Source organism: Nothobranchius furzeri, chromosome 3, assembly GCF_043380555.1.
Source record: "Nothobranchius furzeri strain GRZ-AD chromosome 3, NfurGRZ-RIMD1, whole genome shotgun sequence".
Lineage (NCBI taxonomy): Eukaryota > Metazoa > Chordata > Actinopteri > Cyprinodontiformes > Nothobranchiidae > Nothobranchius > Nothobranchius furzeri.
In genome coordinates, this window is record NC_091743.1 from 47,355,989 (window position 1) to 47,382,229 (window position 26,241).

A 26,241-nucleotide genomic window follows, 5' to 3' on the forward strand; every position below is an offset into this window, starting at 1 on the left:
TTTTAAAACTGTAAAAGTAATATTTTTTAAGGTTTTAATCGTATTGCTAAATGTATTTTGTATTTTGAAACAATGAACCACATGAAGACTATCAACCACTGCTGTGGCAGCTAATGGGGATCCAAATAAAACAAATAAATAAATCTCATAATATTCTGCTTCTTGTTTGTTTTCTGCATGGCTATTTTAATCCTGATTTCAATAATCTCGTTTGATTGGGAAGCACACATGCCACCAAGTGGTGGACATGAGAAAGACCGCTACGCAAGTGAGGACCTTACATCAGGGGCTCTCGTGCGCCATGCTGCTGGCCATTCTGACTCTAACCACGGAAGATGTTGGAGCTGCAGCTTTTCTTATCCTTTCCTGTTTGAACCTTTTTATTTGTGAGAGCAGTTTAGAGAAGAGCAGTCCTTGTTTGTTGTTTTTATCTAAACTACTTGATCCATTTTCTCAGATGGGCAGACAGGTTTGTTCTTTTCTCTCTGCTTTCTCGGAGCATGGGTGACGTCCAAGTCCTCGTCCATCCCTTCTCTTATCAACTGGGAGACTCAAGCTGAGCCTGATCATGTTGCACCCTCCGTCTTGGCACCAGTGAGGACGCGAGGAAACACTCCAGGTAACCACAGCGGGACCTCGCCATCTCCGCGCGCGCATCTGCAGAGGACAATACTGCGGCAATGGAAAGTCTCTCAAATGAAAGTGACATGTGGCAGCTCAACGACTCCTGGAGGAACTCGAGTCTTCTCAACGGGACCGCCGGGCTGAACCAGACCAACCCCCTGAAGCGGAACGAGGAGGTGGCGAAGGTGGAGGTGACGGTGCTCGCTCTGGTGCTGTTTCTGGCGCTGGCGGGGAACCTGTGCGTCCTGCTGGCCATCCACACCACCAAACACAGTCAGTCTCGCATGTATTACTTCATGAAGCACCTGAGCATCGCTGACCTGGTCGTGGCCATATTTCAAGTTCTCCCCCAACTTATCTGGGACATTACCTTCCGCTTCTACGGGCCGGACATCTTGTGCAGGTTGGTGAAATATCTGCAGGTCGTGGGGATGTTTGCCTCCACTTACATGTTAGTTTTAATGTCTGTGGACAGATGTCTGGCTATTTGTCAGCCTCTGCGGTCTCTGCACAGAGGGAAGGATCGCTTCTACGTGGTTTCCTCCTGGATGCTGAGCCTGCTCTTCAGCATCCCGCAGATGTTCATCTTCTCGCTGAGAGAGGTCGGTCCGTTTGGGTCCGGGGTGTACGACTGCTGGGGCGACTTTGTGAAACCTTGGGGAGCCAAAGCTTACATCACGTGGATCAGCCTCACCATCTACATCATCCCCGTGGCCATTCTGAGCATCTGCTACGGCTTGATTAGCTTCAAAATATGGCAAAACTTTAAACTGAAAACCAGACGTGAGCAGTGCATCAACCTCACGCCCAAAACCTGCAAAAGCAACACGCTGGCGCGCGTGAGCAGCGTGAGGCTCATCTCCAAGGCGAAGATCACCACGGTGAAAATGACTTTTGTCATTGTCGTGGCATACATCGTCTGCTGGACCCCGTTCTTCTCTGTCCAGATGTGGTCTGCATGGGATCCAGCTGCGCCCCGTGAAGGTAGGCTGAATTCAGGTTTATTATAACAAGCGCGCCACGGTTGCGCGCTTCGTTACGCATTTGGAAACGACGAAACTGAAGGCTTTTGTCACCCAGTGGAAGAGACACGATGGGACAAAAACAAGGTGGTGCGCACTTATTATCCACCTCAGGTTGTTGATTCTGTGGTAACATCTGGATTTCATGCTGGGCAGTGTCATCTCCAAACAATTCATCTGAAAAGTATTTTTCAAGCAGATTAATTTCCTATTTTTTACTCTGCGGCGGGTTTTGTACTCAATGGTATTGATTGAGTATTCAAAAGCTGCAGAGGCAACTTTCTTCTGAGCATCCTAGCGCTGCAGAGACCCATTGATGGCTAATCATTAATCAAATCACCGCGCATCAAGCAGCCCTAGTGCCTTTGTGTGTGTGTGTGTGTGTGTGTGTGGGGGGGGGGTGCTGACATTCAACCAGTGACCAGCAGCCTCCTCTGCTCAGAACTGGACACACCTTGCAAAGACTTCCCTGTGCCGGACGGCTCTGCAGGGGCGCAGATAGGATTTTCAAACTGGGGGGGACAAAGTTCCAATGTACCCTCGCCCAAACACATACACACACGCACGTACACAAACTATTGCAAGCGCCTTAACTAGAGCTCAGTCAGTTTGCGTAATTTCATCCAATGGTTTACGTAAAAACTAACACTTTTATATACGTGTTTGAAGCCATTATGCAGTGGAACGCTGGTAACAAAGCTCTGCCTGATCAACACTATCCAAATCAGTCATTATTCTCCCAATCAATTACTAACCAAAACCTCATGCTTTATGCAAAACATTAACTGATTTTCAGCATACTAATCTTTACAGAAATCATAAAAGCCCTAAAAAACTGCTCATAAAATATATTTAAAAAATGAAATTCACTTATCACTTAGAGCAGTGGTTCCCATCAGCCTGACCAACAGATGTTCCTTCGTATTTTATGTTATTTAGAAATTTTCATTACATTTAGAAAGTTTTTATTTATATATGAATATACAAATCTCTTTTTAAATTTGATATTTAGCTTTTTTTAATGATTATGTGGCACACTTGACTTCCATACATAACGCATCGGCATCTGCCCCTTTTTACAGCTTTTATTTTTTACATTGTCGCTACGTCTGTCACGTTAGCGGTGTTTTTACCATCATTTCTACATCCATCACGTCCCAGAGAAGGTTAAACCAACATCAAACCCAACGTTTGGAGCTTGTAAACTCCACACACTTCTCGTGCAGCACCAGCTGTCTGATGCTGGAGCAGCGTAAATCGTTCTGCCTGGATGAGTGAATTTCTTCATCAGAGTCAATATTCTGCTTCATAATCAGAGTCAGTCATTACCAGACAAAGTGATCAGTCAACAAAGACCAGACCTGCCGGCAATTATACGTTTTATCTAATATTTGCGCTCTTCATGTCGCGCACCTCTCCTCCTCTCCCCGACTGCGAGCCTCTCGGCGGGAGACGTTTTTCAAACTCAAATCTTCCAAACTTTGCTCAGCCTGAAGGTTAAACATCTCCACTATCTTCTGGTGTAAAGTAGTAACTTCACGAGGGATCGTATTTGTAGATGAGACTTGTTAAAGTCAGCAATGAGGCTTTGGCGATTTTAACGAGTAAGTCCCAACACTGACAACAATGTACTGAAACTAGAACCAACATGCATAAACGGACAGATCGGTCCCGCCTACTTACACTGTTGGTCTTTTTTAAATACGCCTTTTTCGCTTCATCCTGCATCCTAACAGCAACCACTTTTGTGCCTCTAGAGTCAGTGTTTGTTTTCATCATGCTGCATTCAATGAAATTGGAAAAAGGAGCTTCAAGCACTTAACCTCTGATTTTGTTTTCTTTCTGGCCTTAGTTGGGGGGGACGGATCGGGGTCGATCTGAATCTGGGGGGGACAGATCCCCCCCCCCCCCCCCGTCCCCCACCCTATCTGCGCGCCTGCGACTCTGGCTGGTTTACATCTGCTCTTATGACCTCATTTAAAAATTTTAGAAGTGAATAAATTAATATGAATTAAAATATTTATTTATTTATTTGCGTTTTGCAGAGGTAGGCTACTGAACATTATAAGGTAAATAAACAGTTTTTCAGATTTCCTCCTTTCAGCCTAAAAATAATCATTATTGTTGGTTTCGGAGCAGAAACATTTCTGTAACCAAACCCAGGGGGAAGATGTTTTCCTTTATTGGATTTCTGTAAAACTGATCCCTCTAACGACTGTTTAGCGTAAACCAACACTTTACGCTAAGGTGTCAGCCACACTGATGTGTTACAGGGAGCGACACATGCGTGATGAGGAGCTGATCGGCTGTGACGCTTCTCCTCTCTCTGCCGTGCGCTCAGAGTTAGAGATGAGAAACAAGCTAAAGGCCTTCCAGAGGATGAATAGAAAAGAAGGTGATCAATCTGTTTCCTGCTGCTGAGGCTGCAGGGAGGAGGCTGACGTCTGTGACACGTGCAGGTGTTTGTGTACAGAAGGAGAGCTGGGTGAGCAGATAACAGAGTCAGTGATAGGAAAATGAAGCTCATCCAAGAGGAAAGACCTCTGTTAGAGTCTGTTGAGTCTCTTTACAGCAAACTGAGAAATAAAATTACATGTTTAAACTTGATGGTTCATTTGAAAAAAAAAAAACGACTTTTTGCAAAGAAAACCTTCACAGATCAGATGAACGCTTTGGTCAGGTTAAAAACAAACAGTTTGAAGAGTTCCAACAGAAGTTATATATATGAAAGATTCATCACATCCAGTCGAAGTTCCCTGAGGTCCTCCTGGATACATGAGCTGGTGTAACTCTGCGATGATGAGACAGATTGTGGACACGTGGGGACACTGGTGTCACAGACCATTTCCCAGTGACATCCTATCTCCACATAAATCAAAATTATTTTACTTCTTTGTTTTATATTATTTCATTATTTCCTAATTAGTTTATGTATTTATTCCTGCTTTCTATTTTAAAAGGCTTGGGCTCTTGAGGGTTGAGCAGGACAGACTCAGGGGGACAGACTCAGGGGGAAAGATTCAGGAGGACAGACTCAGGGGACAGATCCAGGAGGACAGACTCAGGGGACAGATCCAGGAGGACAGACTCAGGGAGAAAGATTCAGGAGGATAGATTTAGGGGGACAGATTCAGGAAGTATTAATTTCCTGATCAAACTTGTCAGAAAGATTTCTGAAAACGTCAGAAGACGGGGACAGGCTTTGTTGTCCTCCAGGTCCGGGACGGGTGATTTCACATTTCATTACAGGGTGGACAAATGAACAGATGAAGGTTAATCCTTGACTCACACAAATTCCAAAGAGAAGGAGAAACTGAGTGAAGAAGAAGGAAACATCTCCCGGATGGCCTCAGAGCTGACTCACACCTTGTGTGTTGATTTTCATCAAGAGCTTGACGAACACGACGCTCCGAGTTCAGTCCCCGCGTCCTGGATTACTAACGGCCAGCTGTGTGAGAAGTTCAACCAGCTAATGCGTGTGGACCATCCTGAACGAGAGTCAGAGTTAAGGATGTGCTGAGCTGGAGCCGGTGGCTCGGGTCAGCACCAGCTCTCACAGCCGTACTGATGTACCCCTCGGGGGGGGTGATTAGCCTGTCGTTTCATTTGCTGTGTGATCTATCACTCCCCAGTGAAGGACACCAAGAGCCAAATCAGCAGCTCTCCTCATGATGGTGCTCCCATTATTCAAATTAGCTCCAGCCTGCACTCTCCTCTGCTCTGATAATAAATTCCCGATAACTGTCAGTTGATCTTTAGCACCGTGCCCCTTGCACTACATTCCAGAGGTGGATTATAAAACCTATGACTCTGTGAAATAGGAAGCACTGAATGTCTCCCCCAGCCTGACCCTTAGAATGATCATTTTACACCAGGTTGTATTAAGATCTCAGCGACAGCCCCGATAAGAAGGGACAGGAAACTGGAAAATAACTCTACAGATTAGCAACCTATAATTCGAGGTCAAACACAGGATACAAACCAATTACACGAGCCAAAACTCATTTGCCAAATGTCAGGTGGACAGTGGAGTTGGCAGTGTAAATGTCATCCTGCACATCCGGTTCACCGGTGTAACGTATCGCCACAATCCTCTCACGTTCAGACATGTTTACAGGACTCATGCTGCTGCAGCCGGTCAGCATCTTCTTGTTTTATGTCTACTCTATCTACCGATTAGGGGGTTGGGAGGTGGAGAGGTGGAGATCGTTTTGTCTCCAATAAGGCCGATTCAGAAAGCCTCTGGGTAAAGATGCAGCCTTCATTAGAACGTCCAATCTGAGCGTATTTCAATATAGAAGAAATGAGCAAAACCACAAAGCAACAACCTGAATTTAAAACACACACAACCCAAGGGCCAGAAGCAGCTCTTGGATCATCTCCACCTTCATCATCTTCTCAAATGAAAATAAAAACAGCTCACACGATTGTTTTTAGAAGTCCCAAGAATTTCAACATCCCCCCTGAAGTCCTGAAGCAGGGTCAAAAGACCCTTTAGTCCACACGTCCACACTGATGACTCTGATAGCTCCAATTAGCATCCCTTCATTTGTAAATGTGGCCATTGCCAGAGGAATCAGCAGGGGGGGGGGGGGGGTGAATTCACACAAAAGTCACATGATGTTGTGCCGCATTATCCAGGTCATTTTGCCAAATGTGAGAGGACTAGAAACATGAGACATGAAAACATGAGAGAAGTTTTCACTTTTTAAACATGAGTGACCTGTTTTGGTAGAGATATGACATTTTGCTGCGGTTCCATGGTGCTTCACTAAACCATATAGAGGATTTTGCCAGATACACCTTGAATTTTGAGAATGTCATCTTAGTTTCGAGAAATGAGCCAAACTAATTGAAAAAACAAACTATAAATCAACTTAAACTTGTTCAAAATTTGGGGATAAGTTGGTTCAAAATGACTGAGTGTAAGCTGCTCCTGAGAGTGCCTGCCCATCCCCCAGCTGTGTTTTTTGCAGGGCCGTCCTGAGCAACAGCTACAGAAATTTGCATGCAGCCTTTTGTGCTGTGGAGGATAAATAGGTGACTGCTTCACCTATTTTGTTGACAAGAAAAACAATGCAGAGGAGGCTAACCCATCTACATAAATATACTGGACATCTCCTTTCCATAGGCTCCGATATCACGTTTTTGAGGCCAAATGGCGCCACCACCGCCATTTTGACCGTGTCACAGGTTCCGTCAAGCCCAGACAATTCCACAAAAGGGAAGAGAGGTGGAGCTGAGGGTGGGGCTGTAAGGCTGGGATCAACTGACGACACCCGGTCGAACTAGCTACAAGCTAACCCGAAGCTAACCCTGGCTAACCCAAAGCTAACACGGAGGTGGGAGCTAAGCTAACGGAGGTAGCAACCTAGCTACAACCGGAGTTAACTGTGCTCAACACCAGAGCTTCTGAGTCAGAGATACGCCGGGCTGACTGCTGGGTAAAACTGGGTGGAACACAGAGGTCTCCCGAAAGCTCCACAAGCTGATAGTCGGAACCCAGCTCCACCAACATGTTATATTTCAACCCATTTTCTAAAGTGCAGCATTATGTTAAATGCACTGGGTTTTACCCTATTACATTTAAATTTCATGGTTAAACAGTACATGTTAAAATCTAAGCTCAGCTCGGCAGTGACCTAAAATACATAAATATAATTTTACTTACCAAAAAAAATGAAGTGGAGACTCCTTGGACGCTCTATTGGTGCAATTAATGCCACAGCAAGTCATTTTGTCCAACAATTGCACTAAAAATATCCAAAGAAGAATACACAAATACAGAGACTCAAAATCCCGGAACAGTTTCCAAGCCAGGCCGAGGCTCTACAGCGGCCTTTCCACGGAGCTAGCTCTGTGGTCACGTGGGTCTGATGCTCATTTATTATACAGAATTTTAGGCTTTTAGTACACTTAAACAGAAGAGTGAGAAAAAAATTCACCCCCTTCAGAGTTGTCATGAGTGTAAACTAGATAATTTAAACCAAAAACATGTTTTGGTACCAGACTGTAAACATGTTTATTTCTGCTGTGAAATTGGTATTTTTAACATGGGAGTCAATGAGGATTTGCTCGCTTCTGACACCAGCCCCCAGCGGATGAGGGTGGAACTGCAATTTTTGGTACTTCTGGGTTTGACTCAATTTTAGAGCTCCATTGTGGGGGCTTGGGCTAACCACTCAACAGGCATTGGAACTGATCGTGAGCAAGGCCAACCCTTGTTACTCAGATGGAGAAGACATAGTCCTTCAACCAGATTCGGACTCTGAGCTGTCTTCAGGTTAGATTTCTCAAACTACCTATTTTCATTTCCTGCCTATCTCTTTTTATTTAGAACCAAACAAAAAGTTAATTTAAAATTGTTTATCTTGCAGATGAGGATACTCCTCTACCAAAAAAGAGAGCTCGGTTGGGGAGTGCGCTGACAGAGACCTCAAAAGATGGCACTGTGTGGTGTGAAAAACAAGTGGGGACATGTCTCCATATCACTCCAATAGAACCTTACGCCACAACTGGAGAGCCACCGGCTAAGGCCAAACGATGTATCTGGAGTCGCCTTCAGAGCTTCCTCTGTTTTAGCACTCTTGACATGCTTCGAACCATTCAAGAATGGACTACTCAGCATGCACGTCACACAGAGCAGGTGGACTGGTTCTTGGATCTCCCTGAACTAATGGTATTTATTGCAGTCATTATCTTGCGGGGGGTGACCAAGGTTCCATCACTACGTGACAGCTGGTCAGCAAACCTGGCAAACCCAAGGATCATTGCAACTATAGCCCGAAACCGCTTCCAAGACATCATGCGACACTTACGCTTTGATGACATGTTCACATGCAGTGAGCGAGCGGAGACCAATAAGTTTGCTGCAATCTCCGACGTGTGGGGATCGTTTGTCACCAACTGCATCGCATCCTACAACCCTGGTCAACACATCACTATTGATGAACAGCTTTTCCCGTCAAAGACTCGCTGCTGTTTCCCACAATACATTGCAACAAAACCGGACAAGTTTGCCATCAAGTTTTGGGTGGCTTGCGACTTGAAATCAAAGTACATCTGCAATGTCCTCCCATATCTTGGCAAGGACCCTAGTCATCCCAGTGGGGAGAGACTGTCTGAGAGTGTAGTGATGAGGCTAATGGAACCATTCATGGACAAGGGCAGAACTGTAACCACAGACAATTTCTTTACATCACTGTCACTTGCGCAACGACTGCTTAGCCGGAAAACCACTATCCTCGGCACAGTCAACAAAAGTCGCCGGGGTATTCCTCAATCCGCTAGACAGATGGACCGCACTGAATTCACCACTCAGGTGTTTTCAACCACTGGTGCCACACTGACAGTTTATGCGCCCAAACGGAAGAAGACCGTTTACGTTCTCAGCAGCTTGCACAGCAAGGTTGAGACTGAAGATACCACCAAAAGGAAGCCAAACACGGTCACAAAGTGCGGTGTGGATGTGATGGACCAAATGGTGGGGGAGTACAGCGTGAGTGCAGGAACACAGAGATGGCCAGTCGCCGTGTTCTAAAACATGATTGACATGGCAGCACTGAATGCACATGTGCTTTATCAGGCATGCATTGGGGTGCAGGAGAGACGGGTGAACTTCCTGGTTGAGCTTGCAAAACAGTTGGGTGACGGTCATGTGAGTGAGAAGAAGGCACGCAAGGAGAAACTGCTTCGGCAAAAACTTTCCACACCCAGCCCTGGCAAAAGGGCAAAGTGTCAGGTCAACCATCGTTGCACAAACAATTGTGCAACTGTGAGATGTGCTGACTGCTACAAATATACATGTGGCAAATGTACCAGAGTCATACCCTGGCAGTGCCAGGTATGTTCCCACAGTGCAGACGGACTGCTGAGAGAGTGCTGATGCCACTCACTCACTCACACACACACACACACACACACACACACACACACACACACACACACACACACACACACACACACACACACACACACACACACACACACACACACACACACACACACACACACACACACACACACACACACACAGCCCCCCACTGCAGCTTAGTGTAAATATGTGTGAAATTGTTTTATTTCTTGTATTATTTGTATAATTTTTATGACAAAAATAAAAACATGGAAACAAATAACAGTTGTTCTTTTGTATATTTCTCATGCTGACATTTCAGTCCTCTTGACTTAATGCAGACACAAATGCTTCTGGTCTTTGTTCACAGCTGGACCTGGAAAACCTTATTTACAAAACAGAAGTGGCTGTTCACAACTCATTACACAATGTTAGCTAAAATCCTTCAGGTCACTCGACCCATCTCTGGGTTCCAAAGGTAGAAATGTTAAATGACCCTTCTCTGGGACTTCTAGTGTTACGGTTGGTAACGTTTCTGTTTCTGCTCACAGATCCTGACTAAGTGTGAATATAAATGAAGTCTGTCTCAGCTGAACAAGCTCCCTCTGCTACTAACATGTCATTAGGAATGATGGTGGACAACAGACTTATATACATAGACGCTCCGTGGACTGGCGCTGCCTATTGACCCTTTGCACGTGACGTCACGTCACTCATGTGACCGCCTCCTTCGCCATGATGGACGGCAAAAAGACCGTTTACACCCGTAGAAACTCCAGTGAAGGTAGTCAAAACAAGCCAGTTTGTAGCTTTTTATCACTTTTATTTAGTTGATTTGACAGTAAAATGGTTTTAGCTTGCTGCGTGGTCGGCTGCACTAACAGACAAGGATGTAAACTCAACTCATTTTTTCTTTTTAATAACTTTGATGGAGACTGAGGACGGAGATGAACTGCAGCGATCAATCAAGCGGACTAGCAGGCCTCAGATTAGCAGTGAACATGTTTTTACCTGGTCAGATTAACGTTCATTTATTTCACGAGTAAGACAGGGACAGGGATAAATGTGATGTGTTTATACAAGTTATTGATAATCCTGATGGATGGGTATTTCACCACGGAGGCTGCGCTCCGTGCACTGTAGTGTAAAGCGAGACAATTATTAACAATATTAAAGCTCCGATGTATGATTACGTGTGTTAAAATTACGTTATTTATTTATATGAGCGTCGGCGTTCAGAGATCTTCTCATTCCGGTGTGAGAGCGGCAGCTGAACCCGGTAACACCACCAGCAACAGAAGCTGGTAGGGATCCGGACTTTTTATAAATCAGCTTTGGTGTAAAGTGAAACGCTGTTTATAACATAATGTTATAAATCCAGAGGGGTGAATTTAGCTAAAGTCAGCAACATGTTTACATCGGTGAACAGCTGCAGAGAGAACGTAAGTTAACGTTGGTAAGCTAGTTAACATACCGCTCTCTATGAGCCCCAGCTAGATGTGCTACTTCTTCTGATAACTGAACTGGACACAAACTAGTTGAAAGAATGCTGGAGGAGTTTTGTTTTTGTTTTGATCGCAAAAACAATTTCAGGCTCTACTTTTCCCTTTGTTTAGTAATCGTGTCGCTCACTGTTTACATGCTTTTGCCGTCCACCATGGTGGACCCATGTGATTAGGTGACGTCGGTGCAAAGGGTCAATTGGAGCTGCTGTAATGACCAGCTAACATCTTAGATGGGTCTCCATTCGCCCCCAGTGCTTTCATTTCTACTGAGGAAGGTGCTTACCCAACTAAAAACACATTATATCAAGTTTTTTCACAACACCAGCCACATGGTATGGCATGATGATTTAAATTTTAATATATTTTTTACAAAATAAATTAAAATATAAAATCCCATCAGGTAGGCTGGAAAAGTCACTAGTAATCCCACCTGATCTGTTTTCAATAGTATAGATAGATAAACTTTATTGTCCACCTTGAATAGAGGCAGAAATTTGCCTATGACATGGCTCACCTTACAATACAATCCATATCGCATTCACACAAATATATAAAAAGACAATTAAAAGGTATTAGAATGTTATCGTCGTAAAAAAAACTTTAGAAATCAAAATTGTAAATGTGGTGGGAACAAATGATTTCTTATAGACACCTTTCTTGGCCAATGGAACCCTGAAGCTCCTTCCCGATGGAAGTAGCTGAAAATGTGGGTTCAATGGATGGGTTGAGTCTGCACTGATCAGGGTAGCCTTCCTATGCGCTGCTCTCTCGTGAAGAAAGCGGGATCTGAGGTGAACCTGTAATTTTGCTGCCTAATTTAACAATGCGAGAGAGTTGTGTTTTGTTTTTAACTGTAAGAAAGTTATACCAAGCTGTAATATTGAAAGTTAGAATGGATTCAATCAGTGATTTATATACAGTTGTTAGGATGTCCTTGTTCACACTGAGTGCTCTTAAGGTTGGTTTATGCTTGACGCGTTCGCGAGGTCCGCATGGCTCTGCGCGGAAAAGTTGCATCATTTTGCGTCATTTTAACAACCACGCCCCTCCACCGCGCCTCCGCACGGCCCAGAATTTTCGCAACGCGCACCTCGGAAAATTTCTAACCACGCGGACGGACGGACGCGGAAAAACATGGCGGACCGGCAAGAACTAGTATGGCAGAGGTTCGTAAATACAGACATTTGTATGATTCAGCTCTCAGAGATCACCGTGATCAACATGTTGTTAATAATTCTTGGAGAGAAATAGCTCGCACTGTCGGAAAAGACGAGCACGCTGTTAAAAATGCTGAAATGCCATGTTGTAAACAGTAATTTCTACTTCTACTATGGTGTAGTGTTGGATGCATGCCGTAGAGCTCCATGCTGCCCCCTACAGTTTGGGAGAATATTGGCTCACCGCAGAGACAAGCCGCATGAACCATAAAAGCTGCGAGTTGTGAAGCGCGTTTCATCCGCGAGCCGCATCACCGCGTGGAAAGTGAATGCGTCAAGCATAACCCAAGCTTTAGCTTCCTTAGCAGGTGGAGTCTTTGCAGTGCTTTCTTGTAGACACCGTTGCTGTGGTTTGCAAAGGACAGGTGGTCATCAATTTCTGTTCCCAGATACCTGAATTACTGAACCTGCTCCACAGGCTGACCCTGTATGCTGAGGGGTTTGAACAGGGATGTTTCTGCCTCACTGACTGCCCCACAGCACATTTCTTTAGTTTTTAAGATATTCAGCCCCAGGTGAAAGTCTTCAAATGTCTGGACCAGATTGCTGACCGCCTGCTGATATTTAGACAGGTCCTCCGATGTCTTCACTGATGCCACCGGTGCCATGTCATCTGCATACTTATACAGGGCCATTCTCTCACTATGGCACCGGATGTTGTTTGTGTAGACTGAGAAAAGCACTGGAGACAAAACACAGCCTTGTGGCAGTCCAATGCTAATGACACTTTTCGTGGATTTTAATCCTCTTAAAAACACTTGTTGTGGCCTGTCTTTCAAAAAGTTGTGGATCCATAAAAGCAGCGTGGTGTGGAGATTGAGATCTGAAAGCTGTTCCAGCAAAATGTTGGTGTCTACTGTATTAAATGCAGAAGAAAAATCCATGAAGAAGATTCTTGTGTATGGTTGTGTAGAGTCCATGTGTTTAGTGACAGCATTTAGAAGTGTGAGCCTTGCATCCTCTACACCACATTTTGCCTTGTAAGCAAACTGTAGGGGATCCAGCTGGTCCGAGATGAATTTTGTCAAGTGTCCCCCCACTACCCTTTCCATGCACTTGCACAGAACTGATGTAAGGGCCGCAGGTCTAAAGTCCCCCAGTTCTTTTGCATGAGCTTTCTTGGGGATCGGAATTATCACAGATTCTTTCCATTGCTCTGGAACGCAGCCAAAGTCCAGAAGGAGCTGGAAGAGTCTGGTGAGTACCCCACCTAGCTGGGTGGAGCATTCTTTCAGAACCCTGCCACGGAGCCCATCAGGGCCAGAGCTCTTGTATGGGTCGATGCAGCGCAGGATGGTGGTGACCTCCTCCTCGCTGATGTTAGCGCTGGTTCAGTGAGGCTGGGGGGGAAACCACCGTTGAAGCGGGCAAAAAAGACGTTCAGCTGTTCTGCCAACGAGATGGAGCCATGGCAGTTGACTTGCGGGATCTCAGGGTCTCTTCCCATCATGATGTTCAGGCCCTGCCATGCCTTACGAGCATTCCCAGATGTGAGTTGGTGCTCCACATTCTGTGTTTGTTTCCTTTTTGCAAGGATGGCTTTCCTCTGAAAGTCTTTCTCCAGCACCCTCACATGCTCATGGTCCTTCTGAAGCAAGGCCCGTTTCTTCTCCACGAGGCACATTTTAAGTTCCTTTGTGATCCACTTTTTGTTGTTTGGGTGTATTTTTATTTGCTTGGTAGTGGTGACTATTTCTTCGCAAAAGAGAATGTATGAGGTCATTACATCTGTCAGCGTGTTCAGATTGTTTCCACTGTCATTAAAGAATACGTCCCAATCGGTCATTTCAAAACAGCCCTTTAATGCTTCACTCGAATCCTCGTTCCAAACTTGGATATTTTTTGTTACCACTTCCCCTATCTTCAGTTGTGATCTGTATTTTGGTAGTAGTAAGATTACATTGTGGTCTGATCTACCAAGAGGTGGATGTGACTTTGAGATGTATGCATTTGGGATGTTGCCATAACACTGGTCTAGTATCTTGCTCCCTCTTGTGGCTGTTGTGACATATTGCCCTAGATTAGGTAAATATGTTGTGATGTCGCATTTATTAAAGTCTCCCAAAAGAAATACTGGCTGATCTCCGGTTCTGTTGACAGCCCTGTTAAAACTATCTGCCATGGCGTCAGCAGCTAAGTTAAAATCAGGGCCCGGCACATAGACCATGATGACAGTGATTTGAGTAAACTCACGTGGGAGGTAGGGTGGTCTAAAAGACACTGTTAAAAGTTTGTAATGTTCACAGTTCTCAGTCTCTCTTATTGTGTAGTTGGTTGCCCACCTGCTGTTGACAGCCATGCAGAGGCCGCCCCCAATCATCTTCCTTGTTTTGGTTGCGTCTCTGTCAAGACGAATGATGTTATATCCCTCCAGCTGGAAGTCAGCGTATGCTGAGAGCCAGGTCTCTGTGAAACAGTAGAAGCTGGTCTGTTTGTAGTCCTGATCATACTTCAGAAGTGTTGAAAGTTCATCACTTTTGTTGCGTAGGGAGCGCACATTTGACAGTGCGATAGCCGGTAGCGGAAGCCTACTACCTCTTCTCCTCATTCGGTTCCGTATGCCTCCTCTTGATCCTCTTTTCCTGCATGTGTGCCGCCGTCGTCTCCCCCGAAGTAACTCCAGTGGTATAATATTCCTTGAAGGGAGGTGGGACTGAGCAGTCCCCGGGTGTGCTCGATTTAGCGCCAGGAGGCCTCCCCGCGAGTAGACAAGCCTTCCTGGGTAAGTGGGGAGAGGCTGAGTTGTCTGTGTGCAGAGTCCATTTAGCGGGGTAAAACTCGTAATCAGGAGCCAAGAAATGGCCACATACAGCGTGTTAGTTCCAAGCATCCAGTTAAACGTACGTGGTCTAAAACAGGTGTACAAAAACATCAAACATCTTATCAAACAGAGGCAAAAAAAGTCATTCGCACCGAGCCGTGACAGGAGTCTCTCACAGGGTAGTGCCTCCTCCTCCTCCTTCTCTTCAATCCCACTATCCCAGTTGTAAGCGTAGGCTGCACAAAACGGGCATAGTTGCTCACTCTGCGTTAACTTTGGAGAGTGAGGAGACCCGTCCAATATGGCGGCAACGCTGTTACGCACTCCAACGCCCAATGGGGTGTCTACGTATTCTTGTCTATGTTGTGAACGTGTCTTCCAACATGGCTGACTGAGTAAATATGTCACAAACTAGTCAAACATCATTAAATTCAAAGTCACAAAACTTTATTAATCCTAAAGGGACATTCAACTTTAACAGAAACAAGACGAACAGAAGCACGAGCTGCTTTTCTTTCATTGGTCTGTATTTTCACTTACCTGGTGTCCTCAACACAATAATAATAATAATAATAATAATAATAATAATAATAATAATAATAAAGTTACAGAATAGTTGGTTATGTAATTGTAATGCACGGCAGAGAATGTTCTGTTTATGTTGGTTGTTACTTATGATGTTAGAAACCAACAAGACACATTAGGATCACAGTTAATATGATTCATTTATGTCCATTAATGCCTCCTCTTAAAGAGAAAAGCGCGTTGATGACAGGTACAGCCCACTTTTAATGGAGTCCTGTTTTTCTTCTCACTTGTTATTATTGAGGGACTCTTAATGGAGCTGAAGCATCGTTTGTTCCATCCCTTGTTTCCCGTCTGTGACGAGTTCACACATCTGCTTTTAGAACAGGGTAGTGTGTTGGGTTAAAGGTGAAGGATCCTCAGAGGATTACAGCAAGATTAAACTCAGATTAAATGAGGCGTACAACATTTAATAAAACGCGTGTTTGAAATATGAACCCAAAGGTTGAACATGGAACAATTTAATAACAAGATATAATTTTTATAAAATAATATATCCACGGGGTGATTAGAGGTGTGCTGAAAGAAGGAACAGCATTTCCTTTAAAAGATTTATATTAACAAAAAGATTATCAAATATTTATTTTGACGGGCACATCACTGGGTTTATGTTTACATCTACCAGCCAGTAGAGGGCACCGTTGTGGGTTGTCAAACAGACCTCTCAGCACAGCGAGGACGGCCCGGTGGAAAATGGTGGACCCAGCAAATAAAGCAGCTGCTTCTAAGCCCAGAAGATGTTGTTATTCTTCTCAGAAAAGAAGCGACCATAAAAGATCTAAAACCAGAGGGAGTTTAGGTGAAGCCTACAGCAGATGGACCCAAGTAAAAAAACGTCACGTATCGACAGAAAACCTGGAATCCCGACGGTTGGAAACCTTGTTCTATTGTTGCAACTACAACCTCCACACACAAGATGTCGCTTTGGTGTTGTGCTCCATGTTTCAACCTTTATTAGGATCTTTTGGTTTATTTATTAGACTAAATAAAATAAAGCCATCATCCCACAGCCATCAGCATCTAAAGCAGCTCTAATGAGATTCTAATAGTTATTAATTCCATTTTTGGTTCTTTTTTTTTTTTGTTTTAAAAAAGAACCAAAAATGGAATTAGAAACTAGACACAGTAAGAGTACACCAAAGATATCTAATAGTTATTGTTGTGGTTTCTGAATGCTGTGTGACAGCCCTCCCTTTCTCCTCTCCCATCCAGCCATGCCCTTCATCATCTCCATGCTGCTGGCCAGTCTCAACAGCTGCTGCAACCCCTGGATCTACATGTGCTTCGCTGGACATCTCTTCCACGACCTGAGGCAGAACTTCCTGTGCTGTTCCACCCGCTACCTCAAGTCCTCCCAGTGCCGCTGTGAGCGAGACTTTGACTCCAGCCACAAGAGCAACTCCTCCACCTTCGCCATAAAGAGCACCAGCAGCCAGAGGAGCATCACGCAGACATCCACCACATGAGCCCCCCCCCAGCCCCCCCCCCCCCCCCCCCCGCTCAATGCTGGTTCCCAACGCCCCCCAACACCCCTGGCTGCTGTGCTGGCTGTTTTGGGGGGAAACAAAAACCCCACAAGCTTTTATATTTCAGCGTTAAGTCAAAACTGAACTGTGAAGCTAAAATCTTAATTCTAACAAGATAATTAAGGACTAATGAGTTTCTTTTTGCACGTGTCTTAGTTTAAATGTAAAATACTTCTTGCTGTGCATCAAGCATTACCTAAAGGGTCTTTGAAAACTTTTATTGCACTGTAGAACACTTTTGATGAAGTTTATTAAATCAATGATTTTAGTTGTTCAGATGAGGCTGTTCTCGTTACATAACTGCACACATTAACTGTGATGCCGGATCTCGTTAAGCGTGAAATGTTGAGCCTGTCACTGAACATTTGGCTAAAAACAAATAAAACGGTAAGCAACAACATGTTCTGGCTATTATTTACACTAAGCTGAAGCTCTCCTGGCCAGCTTTTACCTCCAGATTTGAAAATAAACACCTTCTGCACTGAGGAAGTTCTGGGTCCAGGTGAATTTCTGAGAGCACGCTGTGTTTCTGTTGCGGCTCCATTTGGGGACTAACGAGGCTCCTGTTCCAGAAGGTGAGTCGAAGCAAGTGTGTCTGCAGGACAATAAAGGGAAACGTGATCATGTGGGTCAGGTGGCTGTTTAATCAGAGGCCATCTGTGGGTTTTTAAATACATTTATTCTTCCTGGTGACACCAAGAGGGGAGAGAAAACAAAACCTGGATAATAAATACCGTAATTCTCCTTGTGTTGGCTTCTTGTCATGTCCTATTTAAACAGTTCTGCTATGAAGGGTTCATCCTTATCGTGCTTTTTGCAAGGACGTTTTTATCTGCCGCTAGACAAAAGTTTAAGAAGTATCTTTAGTATTTTTAGCTGCAAAAGATACAAATTCAAAGTATTAATTTGGTTGTTTTCTTTGTAGAATTCAGGAGTCTTTACTAAGAAGAAGGTTCTGGAGTTGAGAGGCACAAAAATCCCATAATTATTAACAAATCTTTCAAGATTTGATTTGATATTCTTGTGAATTTTGTGGTGAAGCTGTTTTCCGATTATTCATGTTTTGCAGATAATAAAATATTGCATCACTGTAGAGTCGACAGCCTGATTCACTCAGTCAAAGGCTCCATTTCTGCGTTTCTGCAGAATCATTCTACACTTCTATATCTTTGCGTGTAGTATATTCTACGATATCCATATCATTTCTGCATTCTGCTGTTTAAAATCTCATTTAAGGACAAAACATCAGATCCATTGAATGAAAGAAGACATTTTCATCCTGCCACACAAAATAACACCTCGCTAGTTATAAATATCCGACCAAAGGTTAACACCTTTTCAAAACAAACTTTAAATGTCAGCTCTGATTTCATAAGGAGATTTAATTAATTTCATTTGAAAGTGATGAAAAGATATCAAACTAATAAAACTCCATTTTTACTCTTAATTGTTGTTTTTAAATGCAGTGGTGCCCCCACGGGATGGCCAGGGGGGCCTTGGCAACCCCCTTAATAAATCACATCCACGTTAACACAAACTATACATTTATCTTCTTTAATCAAGACATAAATGTTAAAGCCACTAAATAAAATTATTAAATCAATTATAATTTACTCAAAGGGACGATGTGTAGTTTTGACCATTGATCTCTGGAAACATCCATCAAAATGTTGTTAAAAATGAATTAAATGATGCCCAGTTGTTGAAAAATATTGGCAGCTTCTTAACATATAACCATAAAATTCAGGTCTAAAACACGTAGGAGTGGGTCTGTCTCTGGGCGACGCCATATTAGGCGCCATGTTTTCTTCTACGGGAACCCATGAGGACAAAACGCATTTACTGATTTGTAACAAATGGTTACAAAACTTACCCCATTCATACACATTGTTGTTTTACACATTTACCTCTTCACTTGCTGCCAGTGATGAAAGGGAGTCTGATGTGCTCATCATTTTGCTGAAGTTTGCACTCCCCAAGGGTTTTTGACCCTAATGGGCATCCGTTGGTAAGGTCTGTAAGCTTCATTTATACTTCTCCGTCTATGTCGAGACGGAGACACGCAACGCCATTATCCATTCTTGCGAGCCTGCTGGAGAGCCCTCGCAAGGACTGACTGAGTCGAGCTCTCTTTTCTAAACATTTGTCCGACGAGACAGAGAATGCAAGCTTGTGATTGGCCAGGATGCAGCTGTCGTCTACAGAACCGCCATTGCACCCTCAAAAACATTAAGAGAGCCCAGGATTTCTGGCGGCAGGCTTAAAGAATACCACGCGGAAAACCTCTAAAAATATGAAAGTTTTATTCACCTATGACTGGAGGAGTGCAGAGAGCCTTTTATTCATGGACAGAAATGACGGGAAATGTAGGTTTAGAGGTGGCGAGCGCATGAAGAGGAGCAGGAGAATGATGGAAAAATGTGTCCTTGTTGAAAAGTCTCTCAAAGGGGCATTATGGAAGTTTGACAGGCAAAACATGTATAGAAATAATACATTTCTTCTTCATACATTCTCCTGCAATGCCCTGGTCCTGTAGAATGAGCCCTGGCATTTTTACTGTGATTGCCTGTTTTTCTGTAAAATCACAGAAAAAGAGAGATGCTCGGGTCGAGCAGGCTGCTTCATGCGCGTTCACGCTCAGGCATCACCCTCCGAACCGTTCTTTGAACGTTGTTTCAGCTGTCATCAAGAATATAAATGTTACAGATACAGAAGACATCGCTGGTGCTTTAGCTTGTCTAATTAGACTGTGGGCTTTTGTGCAGAAGACCCGGTTTGATTCTGGATGCGAACATAGTTGTTTTAGAGTTTCTTTTTTACATTAATGGTACATTTTTTTACAGTAAGATGCCCAAATTTTTATCTGAGACTCGCTGAACGGCATTGAATTCACAGATAAAAAAGATGTGGGTTCAACTTTCATTTTGGAACAATTTTTCAAACAAGGGAAGGGAATGATCTGAGCATGCAGGAGGACTGACCCATCATAAACCTTTGTCGGCTGTGCTGAAGAGAAAGGTACAGAACCAAATTATTTAATTAATTAGCTGCACGTTCCCCTGTCCTCTGTCCTCCGGGCCCCCCCCCCCCCCCCCCCCCCCCCCACACACACACACACAAGGGACTGTCTCAGCAGTTTTTTTTTGTTAAGGAGTGTGCACGTACAGCATGCACGCCTCGTGCACGAGCCTCCTATTGAAGCTGCCGTTACGCATTTGGCCTGAGGGGGCAATCGCTAACATAAAAATTCAAAACTCCGTCAAGTCCCTTTAAATACAAAAACATAATATAAACACAACTGTAAATGCACTATCTTGGACCGGATACATGACAGGATACCACAGAACAGCGCTACGCCCTCTGTTGTCCTGGCAGGGAATTGCTTTGCAGCACTTCCCAGGAGATGGGGAAGTCCGAAAGCAAAACGCCTCCGTCTATGTGTGCGTGTCTCTCCCTCGTGGAGCTGACGGAGAAGTATAAGTCAGGCTTTACTCCAACACAAAAATACTTCTTGCTTGCAATGATTTAGGTATCTACCGCCCCCTATAGCCAGGAAAAATACACAATGTCACTTTAATAAATCAAAATGTTGCAAATGTGACTGAAGATCGCCATTCCAAAATTATAAATCTTAGTTTCTGTGGATATTTTTGTTGAAAAATTATAAAACGATAGAATCTGAAACAAAAACTGAAACAACATTTTGAACTTTATTAACTCTAACTTGAGGTAAATGTTTTGGATGCATTGACCTTTGACTTTTTAATGAAAAGAATGATGGAGAAAAGCTGCACAGCTACAGGCTAAACTCTCCCAGAGCTACTACAGCGACCAGTTTGAAGATTTTTCTGGTGTGCGACTGTTTAAATGACATCTAACCACAGCTTTTGCTTCTTTATTGATGTTATTTTAATAGAAATCCAAACTTGAACAGAGTGTGTCTTTTCCTGAGCAGAATATAAACGGACTGTCTGAAGCTGTGAGGGAAATAAAACAGCAGAGTTACAACAAGAGTTTAAAAGATAAAGGCACTTCAAAGATACACAACAGCATCCTCTAGGGTCACAACTCACCGAGCAGAGCTTCCAGGATGGAGGTGCTTCATCCAAACACCACACAGTTCGTACTGAATGCCATTTTTAGCATTTTTGTTTAATTTCTTGTGTTTTTTGGAGATATTCACTTAACATTTTATATTACTTTATTCAAATCAACACTGTAAAACTACGTTTTACATTATTCCATCAGCGGTTACGTAATTGCTTGCAGGTGCAAATCTCAACCTAGAGGGTGTTTTAAAACTCTACTGATCACACCGAAAGGACAAAGATCACCTGTGCGGCTCGCTGTTGTTGCAGAAACTCATCAGTTTTATCAGGTAATGTTTTATAGAAACTCTAGAAGCAAAGTGAGACAAATTCAATCTATTTCATTCATAAAATAAAGGTGATTAACATCAGAACAAGCTCTAAACTTACAGAGGTTAATGCATGCAGCTGCCATCATCCACACGAGCATTATGAGATCTTTCTTCTCTTGAGTGAGTAGCTTTTGGGGTAAACTATGAACCGTGAACACTCAGAGTCTTCTGGTGACACTCGGCCTTCTCTTCCTCAGTGAGGAAGGCCTGGAAGTACCGGAGCTGTCACCACACCGCCTGCTGCAGCTGTCACAGCGCTTCTGGTAGCAGAATGCACGGTGGGCGCGTCAGGCTTCAGATCTCTGAGTGGAAGTCAGGAGGGTGGAGAAATAGTGTGCTGCAGTGGGAGGAGGATGAGTCAGGACTGGTTTGATGTATAAAAAGACACCACACCCCATCTGATCACTCTTTAAACCGTGCTGCAGGAGTTCTTAGGCTTCTTTGCGCAGAGCTACACGCACACTACTGAAAACCTTGCCCAGAGCTTCAAAGAAGGGATCACAGAAGGTCTGAATGCAGAGGGAGTAGATGCGGCTGAGGCACTGGGACTCAATCACACAGCTCTTGATGCAGGGAACCACGGCCCAGATGTGGCAGAAGGAGATGCAGGCGAACAGGAAGCCCCACAGCAGAGCCACTGGGATTCCAAAGACGGCGGATAAGACGCGGTAGCACCAGTACTTTGACACGGTGAAGGTGGTGTAGCTGAGCTTCCACACTCCATCCATGCTGTGTGTCCCATCAGGCTCTGCAATCACATCCTCAAACTCCACCTAAGTGAACAGAAGCATTCATTAGTGCACATGCACAGCTTTCAGCCCTCTCCCTACATCACACCTCTCCTATAAGCGTGACGTTCGTGCGTTGGAAAGCTGCAACGAGTTCAAAGGTAAATTTATGCAGAGAAACATTAATTCTGTTCAATTCATGCGGCGTCAAAGTGGTGAAATGGCATTTAACGCTGCATCCAGATCAGTCAGAAACCCTCATCTCCAGCTTTTTATTAAAATCAAAGGTAGCTCTCATGTAAAATTCATGAGGGACATTCTACAGCGTTCCAGTCTGTGCTCAGGATTTCTTTATGCACCACCCGGTCCTTCTGAAAAACTAGGCTGTTACAATCTCTGCTGAGGCTCGGCTACTAATTGTAGCTTCAGAGATCCGCCAGCCGACATGATGCACATGTAAAACCTTTTCTCCGCATCCAGACCAGCGGATTTGTTCAGTACGAGCAGCAGTGAGAGGCAGGCTGAAATAAACGATGCTTGCTTCTGCTTTCCCCCTGAATGACTGGATCTCATTCAGCTTCATCTGAGATGGAAACAAACTTTTCAAAACTAACATCTTTAGACAAAATGGTCCAGAGCTGGGGGAAAGGCTTGCATTTGGATGTTTTGAAGTCAGTTTTCCATAGAAAGGTCGTGACCCGTAAAGAGCTTCAGTTTAGAGAAACAGAGATCAGGGATGAATAAATAAGCTAATGGCTGATTTGAGTTACATAAAGGATTAAAGCTTGAGGAATGAAACGTTGTTTTATAAACGTTTTTAAATGTCAAGTATCACATTACAGGATTATTCTAACAGAAACATTCTGTTGTTCCTGTAGGAAGTTCGCAAGGCTGCACAGGAAGTTCACATCTACTGCTGATCATGCAGTCGCATTAATAAAAACAACAAAAGATTGAAAAATAAAACACAATAAAAACAGCATGAAACAGATTAAATAAAACAACGATTAAACAATTTAAATCAAGACAAAGTTGCAGACCCCAGTGATAATGGGCCTTCAGACGTGACTTAATATCTGGAAGGAAGACGCCAGTCTAACAGTCAAAGTTAGACCGTTCCACAAAGTCAGAGCAAGGACCGCAAATGCACGATCTCCCCCCGGTTTGCACCTAGGGCGAGGGAGCACCAATATTCCTGGTCAACAGAGGGAAGGGAGCGGGTGGGGACATGCTTTTGTAGTAGTGCTGATCATAAAAATCTACAGAAATTAACATTTTATATTTGCAGTTTAAATGTTTATGAATTATTTGATTAAAGAGATAAAGAAATCTGTAAATATGGGTCTGTTTAGACTAGCTGTTAGCATGCCAGTCTGGCCAGAATCATCTCTATTTCTCAAAACAGAGGCTTGTCTTTAACCCTACAATGTCCACAAAAAAATAAACATTTAATTATTATTTGGAGCAACTACAATTAAAAGAAAATGTAAGGTACTAATAGTCTAAAGATAAAAAACATTAAAAGAAATGTAAAAATAATGTCATAGTTCAAGTCTTTGTTCAAACAAACCTCAATTTAATACTTCATTCTATTTGTGGGAAAAAATAAATACATTTATGAAAAAATGGTCGTACATCTGAATATCAGATGTCCAGATACAATTTAAATATTCATATTCTCCATGGCAACAATCAGAAAATAAACAGTGGCAAAGAAAAAAGTAGTAAAGAGTGGACCATCCTAACTCCCTAACAGATTCCTAAAATAAACGTTGGGCTCTGCGTTAGCAACGGGTATAGCTCCTGGTCTATTTAAAGAAATATCAGTCAGTACAATAAACTGTCCCCATGCTTGTAATCCCAGAACCCAGTTATGCTGTTTTCAGCTGTTTTCACACACACAACGATGCATTCCAAAAGTGTCCAGTGGAAAAGAGAAAAGTTTAGAGTCCTTCCGCACAAACCTTCACCACGTCCTCATTGATCTGCTTGGGGTCTCTGTTGATTAGATCGATCTCTTTAGTGTGGCTGTCCTTCACAATCTTCTCCTCGTTGGCGTTGTACTGGTACTGGTCTGCCATGGTGGGGCTGCTGGTCTGGATCGAGTCAAACTCACAGAGGATAAACCTTGGTGGACAGTCTCTGTTCATGCGCACACACACACACACACACACACACACACACACACACACACACACACACACACACACACACACACACACACACACACACACACACACACACACACACACACACACACACACACACACACACACCCTGTAACAAGACTGTGACGCTCCTGCTGGCATGCCAAGAGACAGCTGCTGCAAGCCCTATCCCCACCCTGCACACACACACACACACACACACACACACACACACACACACACACACACACACACACACACACGCGCGCGCACGCGCACGCGCACGCACACGCACACGCACACACACACACACACACACACACACACACACCCTCAGTAAAGAAATATAAAAAAATAAATAAACAGATGTTCACATGATCATAATGTAATGACCAAGGACAGAAAAGGAATGCTCCATAGAGGAACCTGGGTCTGTGTCACATTTCACATGGAGCTGCTGAGCTAGCTAGGGCTGGGTTTGCACGGTGTCACTAACTTCCACACTAACACACCCTCGTCATCTTCAGTTTGGACCCAACTTAGAGCTAAACTGAGTGTTTACATTGTGGCAAACCAATCAGGGAGATCACACTCAGACTGGCATGGCCTTACAGGCTTTACAGAATCATGTCTTACTGGATTATCATTCATTTAGATGTTCTGTCTGTTGGGTTTATGTATAAACAAAACTCTAAAAAGGAAAATTCCTTCAGGAACTCAAACACAATAGAATAAAATATTGTAATTCACCCAAATTGCTCACTTTGCGGTATCCTTACTGCACAACTAGGAACAATAATGTGACTCAGGCATCTTCAGGGAGCAGGTTATTTGTTTAATCAATGCATTTGCAGTAGGAATTAATGCCTTGTGAGTCATTCTCGGGTAAAGAAATATACTGGTGCACCATTTCTCTGACCTAAAAGTTGCCCACATGACAGTGGAACTTCAGACGGCAGGTTTTGGAGTCTTGTTTCCTGATACTTGGACATCTCTCCTCTGATTGGATAACAGCAACGTGACTCTACCACTGACTTTCAACAGGGATGTTTCATCTCCACAAATAAGAAAAGAAAGAAAGAAAACAATCTTTTATATAATGCCTCTCAAGATAAAAAGCACAAGGTGCTTCACAAGAACAAAAAGTTTAAAAATAAAAAGCTTTTTTTTATTCATAAAAATGAGAACAAATAAAAAACGTTTGATTTAAAGTGTGAGGAAAGAGAGAGAGAAAATGAATAAGGAAGAGGGAAATCAGCAGTTCCCGGAAAAGCAGGAATTTAGTAAAAATTGCAGAATAAGGAGAGGTTGGTGATGAAGGTCACACAAAAACCAGCCTGAACAGGTTTTCAGCTACTTTTTAAAGGAAACCCCTGAGTCCAATAACACAAGCCTGAAGGAGCTTCCGCTGTGTGGTGGAGTTGCTAATGCTAATAGTTAGCTTAAACTAGTCGAGACGTCCACTGCTGATTTCTGGACATTAAACCAACAACAGCCTTCCCCCGTCATGAGTCAAGATGGGTGCGTCTATGAAGGCTAATTCACAGTGTGACATAGATCTGTCAGCCTTTTCTAGTTTCATTGTCTATTTTCTATCAGAAGCTATTGCAGGAGATAGGTGTAGGAGACTATTTTCATGTTCAGCCTGCATGAAAAACTCAGAAATAATCATTCAAAATGTTTTTTCAGTGAACCACACCTTTAAAATGAACTTTTCCCCAACAAACCAAAGATGACACAAATTCTTGGCCTTCACGTTTAGTAAAGGAGCACACATAAAACTCAATAGTCCTCCAAAATAAAACTCACATGGCTTTATTTAGGCTTCACAGTTGCCGCTATCAGTCATTGCTT

General features: G+C 43.5%; 2 protein-coding genes across 4 annotated transcripts; one reads left to right on the top strand and one right to left on the bottom strand.

Moving 5' to 3' along the window:
• The first annotated feature begins 267 nt into the window (after positions 1 to 267).
• oxtra (oxytocin receptor a) lies at positions 268 to 17,050 on the top strand. 3 transcript variants are annotated; one of them, XM_070549854.1, is made up of 3 exons: positions 268 to 1,027; positions 1,100 to 1,608; positions 16,779 to 17,050. In XM_070549854.1, the coding sequence occupies exons 1-3, from the start codon at positions 681 to 683 to the stop codon at positions 17,030 to 17,032; spliced, it is 1,110 nt and encodes a 369-aa protein (XP_070405955.1). In that variant the 5' UTR covers positions 268 to 680; the 3' UTR covers positions 17,033 to 17,050. The 3 variants fall into 3 exon arrangements, with proteins under 3 accessions (XP_070405955.1, XP_070405956.1, XP_070405954.1); XM_070549855.1 differs by having other exon boundaries at positions 1,139 to 1,608; XM_070549853.1 differs by having other exon boundaries at positions 268 to 1,608.
• Positions 17,051 to 21,216: 4,166 nt separating this feature from the next.
• cav3 (caveolin 3) lies at positions 21,217 to 24,464 on the bottom strand. Its single transcript, XM_015959819.3, has 2 exons — positions 24,205 to 24,464; positions 21,217 to 22,285 (listed from the first exon to the last, which is right to left on the bottom strand). Exons 1-2 carry the CDS (start codon positions 24,388 to 24,390, stop codon positions 21,944 to 21,946), a joined length of 528 nt encoding a protein of 175 aa, XP_015815305.1. The 5' UTR covers positions 24,391 to 24,464; the 3' UTR covers positions 21,217 to 21,943.
• Between the last annotated feature and the right edge of the window lie 1,777 nt (positions 24,465 to 26,241).

What these genes read in the sequence shown, in the direction of transcription:
- oxtra (XM_070549853.1), top strand. Translation starts at nt 681, where the DNA reads ATGGAAAGTCTCTCAAATGAAAGTGACATGTGGCAGCTCAACGACTCC. An exon ending in TCCAGCTGCGCCCCGTGAAG is followed by an intron (nt 1,609 to 16,778) that starts GTAGGCTGAATT and finishes TCTCCCATCCAG; the next exon opens with CCATGCCCTTCATCATCTCC.
- cav3 (XM_015959819.3), bottom strand. Translation starts at nt 24,390, where the DNA reads ATGAACAGAGACTGTCCACCAAGGTTTATCCTCTGTGAGTTTGACTCG. An exon ending in TCAATGAGGACGTGGTGAAG is followed by an intron (nt 22,286 to 24,204) that starts GTTTGTGCGGAA and finishes CTGTTCACTTAG; the next exon opens with GTGGAGTTTGAGGATGTGAT.